This window comes from Colossoma macropomum, unplaced genomic scaffold (assembly GCF_904425465.1).
Source record: "Colossoma macropomum unplaced genomic scaffold, Colossoma_macropomum, whole genome shotgun sequence".
Lineage (NCBI taxonomy): Eukaryota > Metazoa > Chordata > Actinopteri > Characiformes > Serrasalmidae > Colossoma > Colossoma macropomum.
In genome coordinates, this window is record NW_023496030.1 from 760,286 (window position 1) to 779,208 (window position 18,923).

An 18,923-nucleotide genomic window follows, 5' to 3' on the forward strand; every position below is an offset into this window, starting at 1 on the left:
CCACAATCCCTCACAGCGTTGTTCGGCTATAGATTGAGAGCAGCAGCCTGATTGGTCGTTCAGCACGATCTGAGCATGGATTGGATGAACTGACAAGACGTTCAATTTTCAAATTTTAGCAGAAAGCGCCAAAAAGCCTGAAGGCGTTTTGAGACATAAAATCATATCTATATATAGTTGAATCAATTGCATAAAATTATCCAGATTTTCTCATCCCAATATAAATTTTATTAGCACTGAGAGTTGTGCAATAGACCTAGACCAAGACAACGCAGATCACCTCTGAGTTTACTTTAGATAGGAAGCGTAGCTAAAATGTTTTACTACCCAAACGTTCTTCAGCGTCATACTGGCTGTTTCTCTACAATCTGGTAAGACTTTTGGCTAATAATAATAATTATTATTATTATTATTATCATAATAATCATAATCATAATAATAGTACATTTAAATACACTTAAACATTTTGGACATACATGCTCTAGGTTAGCTAGGTTAGCTACATGACGTAACCTAACCTAAGCTATTGAGTGTGGGTTATCTGAATGAATTAGCTATGGATAACTTGAGCTATGTTTACCTAAAGTTGGCTAATGGCATTTCACTGATTACTCATTTCAGGATTAACAGGAAAAAAAAAACATTTCTTTGCATAGTCCATTTTGTTACTGTGTATACTTCATTAAGTGAAAGTTAATGTATGTAGGTTATATAACTTACTGTTAACATTGACAGGTTGGCAGCCACAAAAGGTATCAGGATAACAAGAAGGGAGTTTCTGAAGGTCAACATTGGGAAAACATGGTAACTACAGTATGCTGTAAAGATGTTTTGATGTTGAGTTGAGCCATAAATAATGATGTGTACTTGTAGAGACCTACATAACTGGTACAATTTTGATTTTGATGAATTTTTAAGATACCTGAATGACTCAGCTGAAGGTGCAATAGGTGCATTTATTTTGTCCTTTATTATTTTTATTGTTTATTTATTTATTTTTTGGCTTTTTTTTTCATATTGCCCAGTATTATTCAGTATTGCACTGAATGATGGGAGGAGAGTAATGGCCATCCTATCCAGCCAAAGAAAGTGAGGTCAATAATACTCTCTTGTGCTCCCAGCCATGGGTGATGGTGGGATCAATAGGTAAAATACGAGGGGTATAATAGCACATATTTACACGCATCAAATTTTTGATTTGGTTTTTAAGCACAAAATAAGCCAAAAAAAACGCAATCTCTAGAATTTATCCGCAACCGCAGAAAAAATTACAGTCCAGTCATTTGAGTGTGGGTGTGTATATAGCATAAATCCTGCAGCCTCCCCTCCCACTTTTCTCTGCTAGGATGCACACTGATGCTTAGTTTGATCATTGACAGTGGTTTCTACAGAAAAGGCAAATGAGCCCATTACATAGAAGAACAACATCTTGCTCTCTTCCTAGGCACTCTGCACCATTCTTGCAGCAACAAATCAGCATGAACCAGAGTATGGGAGTAAAGTGGAACGGCAGCAATTTTCACTCCCTGCTAAAAGCAGTCTATAATCATTCCGCTCCCACTCTGCTCCAGGTTTTTTTTATTTCCCACTCAACTACATATACAACTCTTGAACATCTCTGCACAAGACATTGTGCTTCACCACGTAAATTCTAATCTTTTGCTGTAAATGAAAACACTAGTTTCATGTTCAAGCATTATAGGTTTATAGGTTTAAAGCGATTGGGCAATCATGAGCCACCAATCTACCAAGGGTAAACAATGAATATGCTTTTAACACAGTCTATTTTACCATTTGTCATATTTTTCATGTACACATCTGCCAATGATGATACATCAGCATTTATAAAATGTACAGGGAAATATAACATTTACTTCGATAGGATTACAAATACAGTAGATTTTATAAAATGCAGGCATTTCAGTATAGTAACCTTGCCTTGCCTAAACGTTTTGTTCTTCAAAAGTACAATAAATACATAATTTAATTTTGTGTATTTATTTGGAACATCAGTCAATTCTAAACATCATTTTTTTTTTTTACTAATACCAAAATGATTCTGATATATTGTGCATAGTATGTCATCATCAGCTATCTAGGTCTCTAGTATATGAGCAGACCACAACTTTTACCATATCTGTTTTGATGAAACAATTAAAAAATATAGTGGAATTAAAAGCTGTATTTTTTGTGTGTGTGTTTGTACAGTGAGGATATAATTGACTATGTGAAAGTCCAGGTTCCACCTCTTCACCCAAGCCTGCCACGCCCTCGATTCTCTCTATATCTCTCCTCTCAGCTGCAGTATGGAGTGGTCATTGTCTTTCACCGACAGTGTGCCTTCTTGCTGGGTAAGATTCTCATATCCTCAAATATTTGAACTTAATTTGGTGTAAATCTGTAGGAGTTCATTTAACACTGGTGATTTTTTTTAGTTTACTAGACAGCCCTGCAGTGTGTTCTGCTTCTATCTAAATATATCTGTCAGGCCAGACTGTAGGGCTGCACAATGTATTGTTTGTTTTTAATCATTATATTGATATTTGCCTTTGAAAAACTGACCACAGGAGGCTGCAATATACAAATGAGTGTTTAACCAACTGCAGAGATTTTTTTGCTATGTGTAGTAATTATTTTGATGATAATAAGTCCAGAGGGTTTCTGAGGTTGTTTTGATTGGCTATTAAAAAACTTGGTCAAAATAATGCAGGCCAGTCTTTAACAATGTCACATCACTGGTTAATCAGTATGTGTTTAATATGTTACAAGGTGTATCCACTATACATTTTATCCATATTGTGTAACCAAACAAAGCCTATTCTCATCTTTAACACATAATTTCACTGCAGCACCTACTGTTTAAAATGTATGGCATTTACAGACTGTGTTTTTAATAGTTATGTTCTTTCCATCCTGCTTTAAACAAAGACAGTCCAATACTCATTATCTCACCACACATCCATTAGCACTTATTGATCAGTGACCCACACTTTACAAAATGTGCTGCAAGGGCTTTGGTTTATTTGTTGTTGTCCATATAAATAGTGTTTTGGCAGCAGCATTGACAGAGACACAAAAATAGCTTTTCTAACTCCTTACACCTAGAAAATGATTTACATAATTGCAAGAGCCACTCCATGTGCACTACTGCACTTAGAGATCAATGTGTGGAACATACAAGTAGTCTTAATAGAGAGAGTATCTACATGAATCTGAAATTAAATGTGTTTGTCATTTTGAGAAAGATTAGAAATATACCTCAACCTTTACTGTTTATCTTTCCCATACCCCCTCAAATGCAGCTTAATTGGATGGAAAGGGTGGTATTTATTGTTTAAGCAAGAAATGTTTCACCATTGTTTAGTAATCAACAGTAGTTTCAAATTATAGCTCAGCCCTGTCCTAGGCAGTTTTAGGGATTATCATAATGACCTGAACATTTTGGGTTCTTCAACACTTCACAGAGGAAGTCACTAGTCAACTAGCCAGACTAGAAAAATTTGAATGAAATGGGAAAAGATTGAAGCATACAGTGAAAAGCTTACACATAATATGAATAGACTGATTTGACTTGGTTTGTAAGTGGAACAACATATAATGAGGATATTAATGGGTATGTCTACCTGCAATTTTTGCTGGTCTACGGCCGATCAGCATATTTGAAAAATACACACTAGGCATGGATTGCGAATATGTGTGCAGAGGTTGTGTTTAGTGGGTGATGAAGCAAGGGAAGGATATTTAGCAATGTCTGAGAAAGTTGTAAAACAACACAACCTACAGATTTACCGCAAAACAATGGAAAGTGTCATCTCTCAGATGAGGTTTTATTCTTGGTGCAAAGAGCAAAGCACCTGCTACTAGAGTTACAGATGCAGCAAAATAAAATTTTCTTGGAGGAACCCATAGTTTCACCAGCATTGTTGGGGAAATCACTTAATAACAAAATATTAACAAAATGTTCCAGTGAGCATGTATTTGAACATGTTTAAAATATCAAGTTTAGTGTTGATTGCCTCTTTGTAACATTAATGTGATTGATGAAATGAAATTTTTGGGTAACACCTGATCCATCTTCTTAAAGAGGAAGTCCAGCAGACCATTGAGCACTTACTACGCTCAGAAAAACACTCACGGATTGACATGCAGGAGCCAGACAGGTCAGACTCAAAGACCTGTCAGTTACTTCACAATTCATAAATGTAGTTTACCTTGACAGACACATACTATTGACTTACAAGGCTTGCACTTATACTGCAGATAATGTTATGATACTGTGTAACTACTACAATAAGCATACTGAGGTGGCTTACAGGTTGGCTCTGAACCTCCCTGACTCGCTGTTCCTGCTGGAGGAGGCAGAGGGAGCCCTGGCACCGTTCTTTGGGAAAATGGGAGCTGAGTGTGAGCTGTCTAGTCCCTCTCAGCTACCACAGGTTTGGAAATAACACTGACCACATTGCTGTGCCTGATAAACTTGTACCAGTGCAACCCCCACTAATATATCGCTACCATGTCAGTGTCACAGCTGAGAATGTTCCACCACCCAAATAATATCTGGTCAGCAATGGTCCTATTTTGGTCCCTTTCTAATAATGGACAGTACACACTTGTAAATTGTGCAGCAGATAGGCTACGTTATGTAATTGTAAACCTTTATAGTCCACCTGTATGGTAGGTGCACCTGATCAAATGGCCAAAGTTTGTAGTTACAAGCCAAGGAACATTATATGGCCAAAAGTATGTGGACACCCCCCTAGTTCAGGTGTTTCAACCGCACACATTGTTAGTAGCTGCATAAAATCAAGCACATAGCCTTAAAATATCCATAGAAAAACATTGGCAGTTAGAATGGGTCGTATTGCAGAGTTAATTGACTTTAAACATAGCCTATGACAGTGTCATAGGATGCCACCTTTGTCACAAGTTTGTGAAATTTCTGCCCTGCTAGATCTGCCCCAGTCAACTGTAAGGGCTATTCCTGTGAAATGGAGGCGTCTACGAGCAACATCAGCTCGGCCACAAAGCAGTAGACCATGCAAACTCACAGAGCAGAGTTGCTGGATCGTGTAGCAAGTAAAAACATGCTTTGTTGCATCACTTGCTAGAGAGTTCAAAATTGCTTCTGGAAGCAAAACAGAACTCTGCCTCAGGAGGTCCATGAAATAGGTTTCCATGGCCAAGCAGCTGCGCACAAACCTAAGATCACAATGCGCAATGCCAAGCATCAGCTGGAGTGGTATCAAGCACACTGCCACTGGACTCTGGAGCAGTGGAAACATGTTCTATGGAGTAATGAATCTGGCAGTCTGATGGACGAATCTGGGTTCGTCATTGTGCTAACATTTTGGTGGCAGAGGGATTAATGGGCTGGGGCTGTTTTTCAGGGTTTGAGCTTGGCCCCTTAATTCCAGTGAAGGGTAATGTTAATGCTACAGCATATAAAGACAGTTATATGCTTCCAGCTTTGTGGCAACAGTTTTGGAAAAACCCTTTCCTGTTCCCGCATGACTGTGCCTCTGTGCCCAAAGCGAAGGCCTATAAAGACATGGTTTGGCAAGTTTGTTGTGCAGAAACTCCAGTGGCCTGCAAAGAGTCCTGACCTCAACCCCACTAAAGACCTTTGAGATTAATTGGAACATTGATTGTTAGCCAGGCCTTCTTGTCAAAATCACTACCTTAACCCACAAATGCTCTTTTGACACACACATACTCCAAAATTCCCAGGTAAGGGTAGGATGTTATAGTCACATTAACTCTATATTAATGCCCTTGGTTTCTGAATGGTCCATTAAGCTCATGTAGGTGTGATGGTCAGTTGTCCACATCCGTTTGGCCATACAGTGTATGTGTACTTAATAAACACACACGCTGGTTGTTTCAGGCAGCGTTCTTACTGTTAGAAGTATGCAATATTCATACAAATAGATGCAAAGTTCTTATTTATGTGGTCATGGCCAAAAAATGTTACTTTTGTGCTACACATATTTTCCCCATTCAGCACCAAGAGGGTTTTACGAGTGATTCAAGTACACACACAAATAATCTCTATGGAAGTCCTTAGTGTGAGCTTTGACCCTGAATGGATTTATTGCTTACTTCCAGCCTTGGCAGTTCATGATTGCTTCATCTCCAGACCGCCTTCTGGAGACTAGTAAGAAAAGCACTGCACCCATAGGTAAGAAATTAAAAGAGGATGAGGAAAATTACTGGTATTGATTAATTTACTTTTGTTTCTTATCTCTGTTGCTGTTTTCTTCTGCGCATTGTTATGTTTACATATTGTTGTTATATTTAGTCATGACAAATTTATTGTACTCCAAAAGAACAGAAAGTTTAGGTGACAGTGGGCTGCTGTGCCAAAATATCTGCATTTCATGAATTTTACTGCATTTGTAACTCTAAAAAAAGATAAATGTCTTCATTAGGCTAATCCAGGTTTATGAAGTCACTTTTCTTCATTTTAAGCATTGGCATCAGCATCATCAGATATGTACATGAAATGTTTTTGGCATCAGCCCACAATTCCCACACTGATGCATCTCTAATAATATTACTGCATATTAACTGTAATTTGAACGTCAGTTCAGCACTCTCTCTCTCTCTCTCTCTTTCTCTCTCTCTCTCTCTCTCTCAAGGCCTCACTGCCTCTCCTGAAGCAATTACCATCAAAGACAGGGAGCCAGTAACTATCCTCACTGCTGAGGTACACTACTGCTTTACAACAATTCTTACTACATTGATTTCAGCCTTCTTTATATTTTTTTATTTGCATACTTTTTGCCCACGCTTCAACTATGACCTCATTTCTGGTGCATTTCTCCACGCAAAATCCATTCGTGAAGTTAAAGTCATCCACAGCTTAGCCATGTGCAAGAAAATGTGAGCATGAATAAATGTGAAAACTCGGGTTATCTGCCTACGTTAGTGCCTACATTACTTTGAGTCATGGCCACCCTACAGTAGAGATCGTAGTCTATATTTGAAATTTTCTCACCCACATGCGTCACCAGGTCTCACGTTTCTTCTCTCTTGTATGTTGTTTTCCACTTTCTTCCCTCAATCTTTAGTTTGGAGGAGCAGAGTTACCTCAGGCTACAGCCCAGGAGATCGACCTGCTTATGAAGCAACAGGATCAGTTCCTCCTTGGAGGTGAGGTCGACAGACCAATGAAATGAATGGACACATTAAGGAATGGGTGGATGGGTTTTTCTTTCTCTTATTTCTCTAACAGAAGTGGAGGATAAGGAGAGAGAGAGGGCAGCAGAAGGAGAGAGATCAAGAGAGTTAGAGGTTGCCATGGTCTCCTTAGAACAGTGAGTAGTATATGTAGATGAAGAGTAGTTACCTTTTGTTATAAAGTCATTACACATACAAAACCATACTTGAGGCTTGTGTTCTAGATATAATTGATACTTTAGAACATGCAGGTTCAGTAGCTGAAAAAGATGAAAAAGATATCATTAGCTTGTTTAATCTGTCTCTAAAACTAAATTGTTAACAGTTTGGATAGTAGAATAGTGAGCTATTATTTGTTATGCAGTTTATGAAGCAGTCCTAGGAAAATTCCTGCCTAAGGTTAAATCTGTGTTGTTTTATAACAAAAGAAAATGCTTCATCTTGGGTCCAAACATTTTTTGCTTGGTTTGCTAGTTGGCATCATGAACAATCAAACCTAGGACAGTTAATGATGTCCCTGCTCTGGATCTTATTACAACTGTCCTACACAACAGAAAATGAAATCTTAGCAAGCAAAAACATTCTAAATTTAGTCAAAATATCTAATATTTCTGATTCTAAAATTATTGTAAGCAAATTGTAAGATTTTTAAAGATTGTTTTAAGTAATTTTATCTTATGAACGTGTTCCATTTGGCAGAGTAATGTAAGTATTTTGAATTATTTATCTTTATTATTTCTCCAAACAAGTAAAATGATATGCCAAAGGAATGACACTTTATTTAAAAGTACTTAAAACAAGCAAAAAATGTATAGAAACAGGTTGAATAAACTTAAAATATTCTTACAACAATGTTATAATATAATGAGAAATATTAGATATATTAACTATGTTTAAGATGTTTTCACTTTCTAATATATCAGTTTTTGCAGTGTAAATGGTAAATCATGTTGATGCTCTCTCTGCCACTGTGTTTATCCAGACTGAAGGATATATCGGCTGAGGACAAGTCTTGGATCATCGAGGACACTAGGCAACCACTGGATGTCGCCCTGCAAATGGTTGCCACGGAGATGACCCCTCCACCCGCAACCATACTAGCTACTACAGAGGCCAGTGAGAGGGATCTAGAACAGGAAAAAGAGACAGAGCACTGTAGTAGTGAGGTGGGTGTGTGTGTGTGTGTGTGTGTGTGTGTGTGTGTGTGTGTGGTTATGTTATATGTGTGTCTATGTTATGCAGGCTATCGTTGCATAACACAAGTTTTGATTTTTCTGAAACATGAAAGACACATAAAGGCAGTGACATCAGCACACATTCATCAGCAAAGCATCAGAGGTATTTCAGACATTCATATGTACATTTCTTCATTTGTTTTCCCTATTTCTCAGATTCCTATGGCTGAAGAGAGGATTCCTCCTGAAAGACGAAGTCGCAAACGGCAACTGATCTTTGCTGATCAGCACACACAGATCTCCCAGGAAGCAATGCGAGAACAAATCAATAATCCATTGGCTGAGACTCAGTTACTGGTATGCTGTATGTACACTACATGGCCAAAAGTATGTGGGCACCCAAATGACACAACCATTAGGGCTGAATGATTTCGGAAATATCTAATTTGTAATTTGTGATATGTGATTTTTCTGACACATATTGGGACTAAAATTTAAATGTCCAAGAAGACCAGAATATCAACCTTTTCTGGCTTGAGACTTGACCCCTGAATGTAATGTGCCAGACTGCAAGTGCTGCATTGAAAGTTAGTACGACACCTACAACCAGTGTTTGTCTGAGGAGTTGTGTGCTTGATTTTATGTACCTGTTAGCAACGAGTGAGGCTGTAATTGCCAAACTCAGTAATTAAAAGGGGTGTCCACATACTTTTGGACTGGTATTGTATATGTTATATAGAGGGATTAGTAAAAAAGGGACAATGACACAGTTTCTGTTGTTCTGGAACTGATAGGCATCAATAACAGGCATGTAATGGCCATTTTCAGTTCACACTTGTTTAGTGTGGTCCCAGTGTGGTAATTGACTTGGCCAGTCAAGAACATTTCACTTTTGACTCATTCTTTCACTCTGGTACTACTTAATCTATATTGCATCAGTCCATGAGATTTTGTTCAGTTAGCAGTTTCTTTTCTTGTGGTAAATGAGGGCATTCCAAGAAGTCCCAAGAAGTCTCGATATGTTCAACCAAGAAGTCTCGATATGTTCAATAAAAGGGAGTTTTCCTTTAAAATTTTTGTCAGTCATACACTACAATAGTTTACTTTAAGTTCACCAGTGTGTTCTTGTTTATCATACCAAATTGTTGGTTTTCACACTGCTAGTGCTTTAATTGGGTCATGAAGGCAGGTATACATGTGATATACATAGCTTTGAATGAATTCCCGATAGTCACAGGAATTGTTTCAATTCAAATTCAGATGGTTAGAGTACAGAGCCAAAACAACAAATATTGTCACTCCCCAATTAGTTATAGTTATGGATTACATTGTAGGCATGATTAGTTAGCCTATTACAAATTTGAAGAAATGTTAGATTAATTAATTACATTTTTATATATATTAAACTGCTGACTTAAAACGTCCTTTTTGACAATTAATTTATTTCTTGTCTTCTGTTTATCTCTCCTCCTCTATTATAGTCTGATGTACTGATACAAGTTCTGCCAACCTTCAAGATCCCATCATCATATGTCTTCAGTTCGCCTTGTAACTGTAAGCCTTGATATATTTGCTTTGTTACTCACACAGTGCTTCTAGCAGACCTTCAAAATATGCTTCAGTGGTCCCTGCATATCAGTAGCAGAATCCAAATGAAAAACATAAATTAATGAAATAACAGTATATTCCTGTATATGAAATGAAGCTTTCTATTCCTTAAAAGTGTCAAAATGTTATATTAATTGTCATTTTCCATGTGTATTTGCACTGTGTGATAAGGTATTTGAAATTTCATTAGTACTAGTGCAAGTACCACATCATGTTCTTCATTTCGATTTTGCTGCTGACTGGCTACCTTACCTATTAAGCTAGAAACATTTTTAACCTTCTGTTTCTTTAGCTGTAAAAGCAGGGAGCTGTATTACATATTGTATAAGGATGCACCGATACCACCTTTTGCCTTCCGATACCGAGTACTGATGCTGATAGTAACTCTATCTCACGTAACTACTCAACAGGTGCCTGATCCTGATACTTACGCAATTCCATTTTTTAAATATTTATGGGTTTTGTGTCACAAATTCAACACACTAAATTTGAATGAATGTCATTCACTTGTTGGATTTATTTTTTTAGTAGTGAAAACAGAATTGAACATTATGTAGATAATGCTATGGTAGTGTACACAGCAGTACACAGCAGGTTCTCTGGGCCTGGAAAGATAACCGACAGAGGCAGCACCGCAGATGGTGGACACAGATAGCGGGTTATATTAAAGGCTAACCCTAGGCTAAAGGATGTCATTACCCCTGGAGACCGACTAATCCTCGCATATATATCTCAAATATTTGCATTCTCAATAACAATCTAGAATACAAGAGATGAGGGATTACAAAAAGATCCCTGATTATGCCATTCAGGTAAAGGGACTAATGTTAGCTTGTTTTGCCTTATCTGAGTTTATTTGTGGCATACTGGAACAAAGTAATGACAAAACTAATACTTCAAGAAAAAATTCAACCAGTATATTACCCTTTACTGTTGTCTCCCTTTAAAATACTGGCATTATTACATTATTATAGATTTAGCAATGAGCATTTGTCACTACTGTGCAAACGTGAAATAATACCACACCGCTGACGTGTTAGTTGCCTCAGTTCAGGTCCACCTACGGGTGTCCATGTATGTATCACTCAGCAGCCCACGTCTATTTGTCTTATTGCAGTGATGTTCCAGTCTCCAGTCTCCCATGTGCAGGGTGATAAAATTCTTGCTTTCCAAGAATATTTTATCCATTAGGCTTTTACTTTAGCTAAACTTAACATTTTGTCCAAATGTGACTTACCTTTGCCAGCTACAAGGGGAATCCCCCTGGAGCAACTTAAAAGGCACAATGGCAGCAATTATCAGCTGGGATCAAACTCTGTAATCTCTGAGGTCTCAGGTGACTGAGCTTCCATCAACTGTGCTGAAACTTTAACCCAGAAATCACAGGAAACCACAGAAAGTGCTATCATTAAATTTAACACATTTGTAAAAATTATACCACCTCTGCTGATGCAAATTCTGCTGCAGTGTTTCTCCACCACGACCTCCAGTCACTATGGAAACAGTGCTGTGTCTCCACCACCCTCCCCGACCCCACCAAGAGACATCGCCCACAGGAGGACAGCGAGCTGTCCGAGATAGAGAGAGAAAGGGGGGAGGAAAAAGAGGGAGAGTGGAGGAAGAGAGACTCCAGTATGGAGGTGAGAGGCTTCTAGTAGTTATAAGTGCTCAATTAAAAATACCCATCTGGTAATCTGACTTAAACTTGAAGCTCTAGCGAGATCTTACCAGCTAACTGGGCATTTCTAACTCTGTTTTGCATTTAAGGACAGTGTTTACCTTTTATATACCTTAATAATGTGTTAAGGTTTGGCAATATAGAAAAAACTAACATGAGTTTCACAATACACAATATGTATCACAATATTTAGTCTCTCTGATGTTTATGAACAGTTGCCACAATTTTAAAAGCCTGTGAAAAACTTAAACTATTTAAGAAGGAACAGCTGGCAAAATAAATTAATAACATAAGACAAACAAATAAATTATTAACGTTAATAATAATGTTAACATTACATAATATTGCCTAAAAGTACTTTGTATTTATGGAGCAAAATTATCTTTGTCATACTGTCTTTTCTTGTTCAGGTGCTGAGAGAATCTGGGGAGGCTGGCCTGCTCTTCTCTAAAATCTCAGGTCAGATACCACAAACTGCAATCAATGATGAAAAATGGTGGGAAAAGCAACAATCATTATTTTGTCATTTTTAGTACCTAATTATGGATGTTAGTGTGTAATTATTGGCACTGTTTGTGGTTAAATTGATCTTTAACATGCAGCAAGCAATTATGTGCAGCGTCCATTATTCCATCTGAAAGTTTTAAACTTCATCTTTCGGTGTAAGAAGCCTAGCTTGTCAGCTAGCTTGGTCTCAGCAGTTTTTCTCAAAATCTGCACTGAAAAAGTCAACATCAACATCTGCTCATATTTGCTCAAATTTACTGGATATGACTAAATGTTTTAAAGTCATTGCGTTTGAAATTTGGAAATTGGATTAATACCAATAGAATATGCCTTGAAAATAAATTCCAATGATTTTTCAAATGTCTAGCATAGCTCAGTTGTTGACATTGAAAGTCATTCGGAGTGGTTTGATTAGAAACGATTAATTGTGGAGAAACTTATTATCTGAGATTTCCTTACAGTGGTGGTGAAAGGAACCAGGGGTCACAACTTCTACAATGCAAATATATCCATTTTATTGACTATCCAGAAAGACCAGTGCACCTACACATATGTCCTGTTTTATAGCTGATGTTGATGATGGTAAAATACTGGTACATTAGAAAAAATTAGTCTTATTTGAGTACTATTTTGCTTTACAATGCCCTGCATATATCTTGCTGCTGTGAATGGAATTTAAAAATTATGTTTTAGGCCAAATTTTTTCCTGAAAACATTTTTTCAAGCATCAAGTTATGTTTATCTTTTATTTTAATAACCTTCTGAGGCAACTTTTAGAGACATTAAACACTTTTCACTACTGTACAAATTCTGACTGTAAGTAACTCTAGAACATAGCTCATTTCACATCAAACCACTCTGAATGACTTTTTACATTTTAGCCATTTAATAAAAAATGCAAAAAAAAAGGAATTCTCCTTAAAATACAAAATGAATTAAGAAGAACTCCATGGGGTGAATGCATTATATGATTGTGTGTGTGTGTGTGTGTGTGTGTGCGTGTGTGTGTGTGTGTGTGTGTGTGTGTGTGTCTTCTGGTTGTTGTAGCTGCCTCCGATGTGGCACTGGATGTTTCAAAAGGAGACAGGGCTCAGAGTGATCTCATCACTCCCACTAGCAGATGGTAAAAAAAAATAGCAAGACAATAACATTTCATAGCTCACAGACAATGATGTATGAAGAAAGTAATGTGGGAAATGAAACCAGTTTCAGAGCAGTGGCATCAGAACCTATTCAAGTTACCATACTTGAATACAGAGATACATCATGAAGAATGAAGACAGAAAATCATATTTTTTGTTTGTAGGTCTCCTCAAGATGAAGCTACTGTCCATATGGAGGCGATATCAGAGGAGCAGGGTGGAGCTGCCACAGGGAGAGGCAGAAACGAGGGAGATCACTCCACACAGCCTACTCAAGTAATCCTCCTAAATGTGGATTAATATAGTCCTAATATATTGATTAAATACCCACTTCAGTGCAACTAGAATGTTATTGGCCACAGTGCAAAAACCATATCATTGTTGCGAAGCGCTGCTCTTATGAGGGACCTATGAATGCTAATGGCGAGGCTTTGTAGAGAATCTTCAGCCTGCTAAGGGTGAGGGAGGGAGGGTCGGAACGACGATTGGAAGGAAGGTCCGTGTGGTGCTTCACTTCTAAAAATGTATGGGCCACCCATATGAAAATGATAGAAATCACAGTATAAGTTGCTTGTGTGCTCACTATTACCATGTCAAGTTTGTGTTAAAATGTAAGCTAATGGTTCAAATATTATTATTATTACGTTATTGTAGCTACCCATAAGTCATGGATAAAATCGCGTAAGAGTCATTCCGTGAGACTGGTGCCAAATTCACATGCTAAGTTGATTTTTTTAATGCCAAGAAATCATGCTTTATTGTCCTCCATGGTTCCAATTACATATTGCTTTCACCATAAAACAGATTTTTCCACATAAGTAATCATTTTATTTTCTGACCTATTTATTTATTTATTTATTTATTTACTTACTTACTTACTTACTTACTTATTTACTTACTTATTTGTGACAACACTGAAAAGTCCAATCCAAGAGTACTGAAGTGCTGAGGTGGAATATTTCATGCAAAACTGTTTGCCACACTCTTTTAGCACGCTTAGACCTTCTAATTTTAGTTGTTTAACAGCCTGTGACCATTGTTGAAGGACTAGAGGATGACTAACACAAACTGCAGCAACAGATGAGCTGTTGTCTTTACATCTACAAGGTGGTGTGCCTAATAGGTAAGGCTGTAAGAAGAAACTGTTTTAAAAACTCCAGCAGTACTGGTGTGTCCGATTCACTCGTACCAGCACAACACACACTTACACACCACCACCATGTCAGTGTCACTGCAGTGCTGAGAATGCCCACCACTCAAATAATACCTGTTTTTTTTTTGTTTTGTTTTGTTTTGTTTTTTTTTAAATATTGTTTATTAAATTTTTATCAACAAGCATACACCATACACACATAACAAAAAAAAAAAAACAACAACCCCCAGCTTACATAAACAAATATTTATGCTGACCAACATATCAAAATGGCACAGTAAACTATACAGGTGCTCTCACCAGAATACTTGAGATCTGACCCAATATACAGCAGAAAAGGTTCCCAAATATCGTAGAAGACGTTTGTTTTTGAATGTAACAGGTGTGTCAAATAATCTAGAGATACATGTTCCAAAACAACTCTGTGCCAGGTTGCTATAGAGGGTATTTTATCTGTTATCCATTGTAATAAAATACGTTTCCTTGCACAGAATGTTAAAACATTGCAGAGTTTTTTCTTAAACTTGTCGGAAATATAATTATTTGCGAACCCAAGCAATAAACACAATAGGTCCATCCTTACATCGGTTCCGAAAATCTTGTACAGTTCCTGTGCGATATCCCCGCACAATTTTTGAATTCTGTAACAAGTCCACAGACAATGGGTGAGGCTACCTACCTCCACTTTACATTTAGGACACATAGGAGAAAAACCCTCTTTAAATTTACTGCGGTGACTTGGAGATATATGCACTCTGTGTAAGATTTTAAACTGGATAGCTTTTGCTTTATTACATATACTGATAGAGTTTGCATTCTTCCAAACCTTGTTCCACACATCCTCCTCTATCTCTATATCAATCCCAAACATCCTCAAATAATGAGTGTTAGCATTGGGATATTCTCTTAATATATTATAAAAGAAGCTAGTAGATCTATTCTGTTTGGGCAGAAAAAGCTGCCTCTCTATCTGAGAGGGTAGCATATCTAGGTGAAGCGTTGTGTCCTTTCTTACAAAGTCCCTTATCTGAAAAAAAACGAAAGATGTCATGTTTATGAATGACATACTTATCAGATGTCTGACTAAATGACATCAGTGTGGACCCTTCAAATAAATCCCTCAGGCGAGAAAGACCCCTTGATGCCCAAAAACGGAAATGAGAATCTGTAACACCCGGAAGAAAGGATTATCACATATAGGAGTATAAACAGAAGTCAGCTTAGATCTACCTTCCAGATGCATAATAATTCTCCATGCTTTAACAGTGTTAATTACAATGGGATTCTCACAGGAGCTTCTTACTGACTCAAAGTTTCTAAGAAATATCAAGTTTCGTAAGGGATATTTTGTTTGTGAATTTTCGATATCAAACCACAAAGAAGAGTTGTCTTCATATATCCAATCAAATATAAAACGTAAGTGAGCACATAGCTGATATTTTTTAATATCCAGGAAGTGAAAACCCCCTCTCATGTCCGGAAGACGTAAAACTGCCATTTTCAGTTGTGGCCTCTTCTTAGCCCATATAAAGGAGCTGAACCACTTATCTAGAGTTTTAAGAGACTTGCTTGGGAAAAGGACTGGAATCATCCATATAGGGTAAAGCAGTCTTGGAAGGATATTCATTTTTATCAATGCTATACGGCCTATCCAAGAGATAGGGAGAGCATGCCATCTCTCCAAATCTAGTTTGATACGATCCTGCAATGGAGTAAAGTTTGTTTTGAACATCTGATTAAATTTAGGGGTTATGAATAGTCCTAAGTATATAAAGCCTGTCTCTGACCATTGAAAAGGAAAAGGTGATGGATTTTGTGGTATGTGTTTTAAGCTACCCATAGCTATGGACTTGAAAAAAGACCAAATTTGGAAATAATACTTATGAGGCTAGGTGTGGTTCAGAGAGGAAAATCAAAATATCATCAGCATATAATGTGATTTTATGTTCTTTTTTGGATGTATTCAAACCATGTATGTTAAGATCTGTTCTTATTGCTTCAGCTAATGGCTCTGTTGCTAAATTGAACAAGGAAGGCAACAGTGGGCAGCCTTGTCTCGTGCCTCATTGAATACTAAAATTATCAGGTCATAAACCATTAGTGAGAACTGCAGCCATAGGGTTATTGTAAAGAATCTCTACCCACTTGATAAAATTTTCACCTAATCCAAATTACGTAAAGTATATACAAGGTATGTCCACTCTATGCTATCAAATACCTTTTCTGCATCTAATGAAATCACCATCCCATCTACAGCCCTTTTCTGAAAAGTAAAAATACAATTTAAAAGTCTGCGAACATTATTACAGGAATTACAGCCCTTAATAAAGCCTGTCTGATCCTCTTTAATAATATAAGGCAGCAAACTTTCTAGTCGGGCTGTTAATATTTTTGAGAGCAGCTTCAAGTCTACATTTAAAAGAGAAATGGGCCTATAGGAGGCGCGGTCCTCTGGTGGGTTCCCTTCTTCAAAATCAGAGATATATTAGCTTCGTGTAAGGATGTAGGCAGAAGACCCTTGACAAAAGAGTCATTAAACATATTCAATGGGTCAACCAAGAGATTCTGAAATTCTTTATAAAACTCACTACCAAGTCCATCCGTGCCAGGGGCTTTACCATATTGCAGTTTCTTAATAGCACTGAGCACCTCTTCTTTGGAGATTGGAGAAATGAGAGCCAATTTCTGATTGTTAAAGTGGGGAGCTTAAGGGAAGAGAAAAAGTCATCTATTAATTTTGGGGCATCCGAAGGTAATTTGGACTTATACAGACTTTTATAAAATTCCCTTAAAGTATTGTTAATAATTTTAGCCTCCTGAGATATGTTTCCCTGCACATCAAGAATTGAAAATATGATTTGGGAGTCTGCCTTTTTCTTTGTAAGGTATGCCAGATGTCTCCCTGCCTTATCACCATGTTCATACAAATGTTGTTTAGCAAATCTTATTTTCACCTCTGCATCTTTTGTCAGAAGGGAATCTAGAGCTTAGCGCAGGGCGGTAATTTCTTTCAATCTTGCTGGTGATGGATTCTTAATATAAGCCTTTTCTACTAATTTCAATTTGGTTTCTAATATTTTTTGTTGTTCGTGCTTCTTACGTTGTCTATGTGATGTATAAGATATAATGACCCCTCGTGAAAAGGCCTTTAAAGTTTCCCATAACTAGGATGGATTGTCAGTGGACGGAGAGTTAAAAGACATAAATGATTCTAATTCTGATGTAAAGTACGCTAGAAATTTATGGTCATTCAATGTTGAGGGGTTAAGTCTCCAATGTCTGGATTGTGGTAACAAATCACGCAGCTCAACCTTCAAAAAAACTGGTGCATGGTCAGATAGGGTTATATTACCAGTTGAGCTAGAAATTACACATTGCAGTCGCCTACTAGGGATAAAGAAATAATCTATTCTCATGTGACATTTATGAAGGTTTGAGAAAAAAGTAAACTCTTTATCTGCAGGATGCTGGGCTCTCTAAACATCAACATAATCTAAATCCTCACATATAGCATTAAGAGCCTTAGCTTGAGAGGACAGTAAAATTGTACCCATAGAAAATTTATCTATCATAGGGTTCAAATGACAATTAAAATCCCCCCCAACAATTGAATTAAATAATACCTGTTTTAATAATACCATGTTAATGATAAACTTTGAATTGATATCTTTAATCTTGAAAAGCGTTTATTAGCAGAGTGAGTTCTGTCCCTTATACGTTGTGTGAGATCTTGTGGATGAAAATGGCATTCTTTTTATGGAATGAGTCATAAATATCGATTTAAAGGGTCCAATCAAGATGTGAGGGTGTCTGGTCACCACAGTCCCCCACACACAATGGGCCCCAGTGCAATGGCCCTGCCTGCACTACTGGTAGTACACTACTGATCCACTGTCTTAATTTGTTCATTTCAATTTCTGTCGCAGAATGCTGAACACCTACATTGATCGCTTTGGGAAAGTCTCTTTCCACTCACTACTCCCCCCAGAGACTGACCGAAGTATTGCAGCTCATTTATTCTACAATATACTAGGTAAAGTAACACCTGGGTATGTGTTTGTGTGCCTGTGCCTGTGCCTTCTTTTCCCAACATTTCTGATGTGTTATTGTGTACTGTGCAGAGTTGGCATGTGTGCAGAAGCTGAGCGTTAATCAAACTGGACCATACGGACCCATCACTATCTGCAGTGGTCACCTGTAAACATACTCTTAACAGCATCTACACGCATCTTTACATGTTTAATGTTTTGTTTTTAAATGTTCCATTGCATGTTTTTATGTTTATAATCCCGTAGTACTATGATGCTGAAATATACATCAACGTAAACATTTGTGCACAGTCTTAAGAACAAAAGGAAACACTTCAACTGCAAAACATGTTGTGTGTTGCCAAGAATGCTTTTTATCTGATAAGTTACTGCTAGGAGCAAAAATTTGAGACATTTTTAAATGTTATTTTGTCCATTTTTAAACTTTAAATG

The 18,923-nt window shown here is 37.3% G+C and overlaps 1 protein-coding gene across 1 annotated transcript; it reads left to right on the plus strand.

The window, feature by feature from the left end:
* The first annotated feature begins 315 nt into the window (after positions 1–315).
* rec8b (REC8 meiotic recombination protein b) lies at positions 316–18,669 on the plus strand. Its single transcript, XM_036564697.1, is given in 19 exon segments — positions 316–371; positions 736–804; positions 2,209–2,351; positions 4,085–4,160; positions 4,316–4,436; positions 6,106–6,178; positions 6,639–6,706; positions 7,071–7,152; positions 7,235–7,316; positions 8,162–8,345; positions 8,571–8,711; positions 9,836–9,908; positions 11,430–11,602; positions 12,051–12,099; positions 13,195–13,270; positions 13,454–13,502; positions 13,504–13,565; positions 18,369–18,475; positions 18,564–18,669. Coding segments are annotated over 19 exon segments (1,764 nt in total). The 3' UTR covers positions 18,644–18,669.
* The last annotated feature ends 254 nt before the right edge of the window (positions 18,670–18,923 follow it).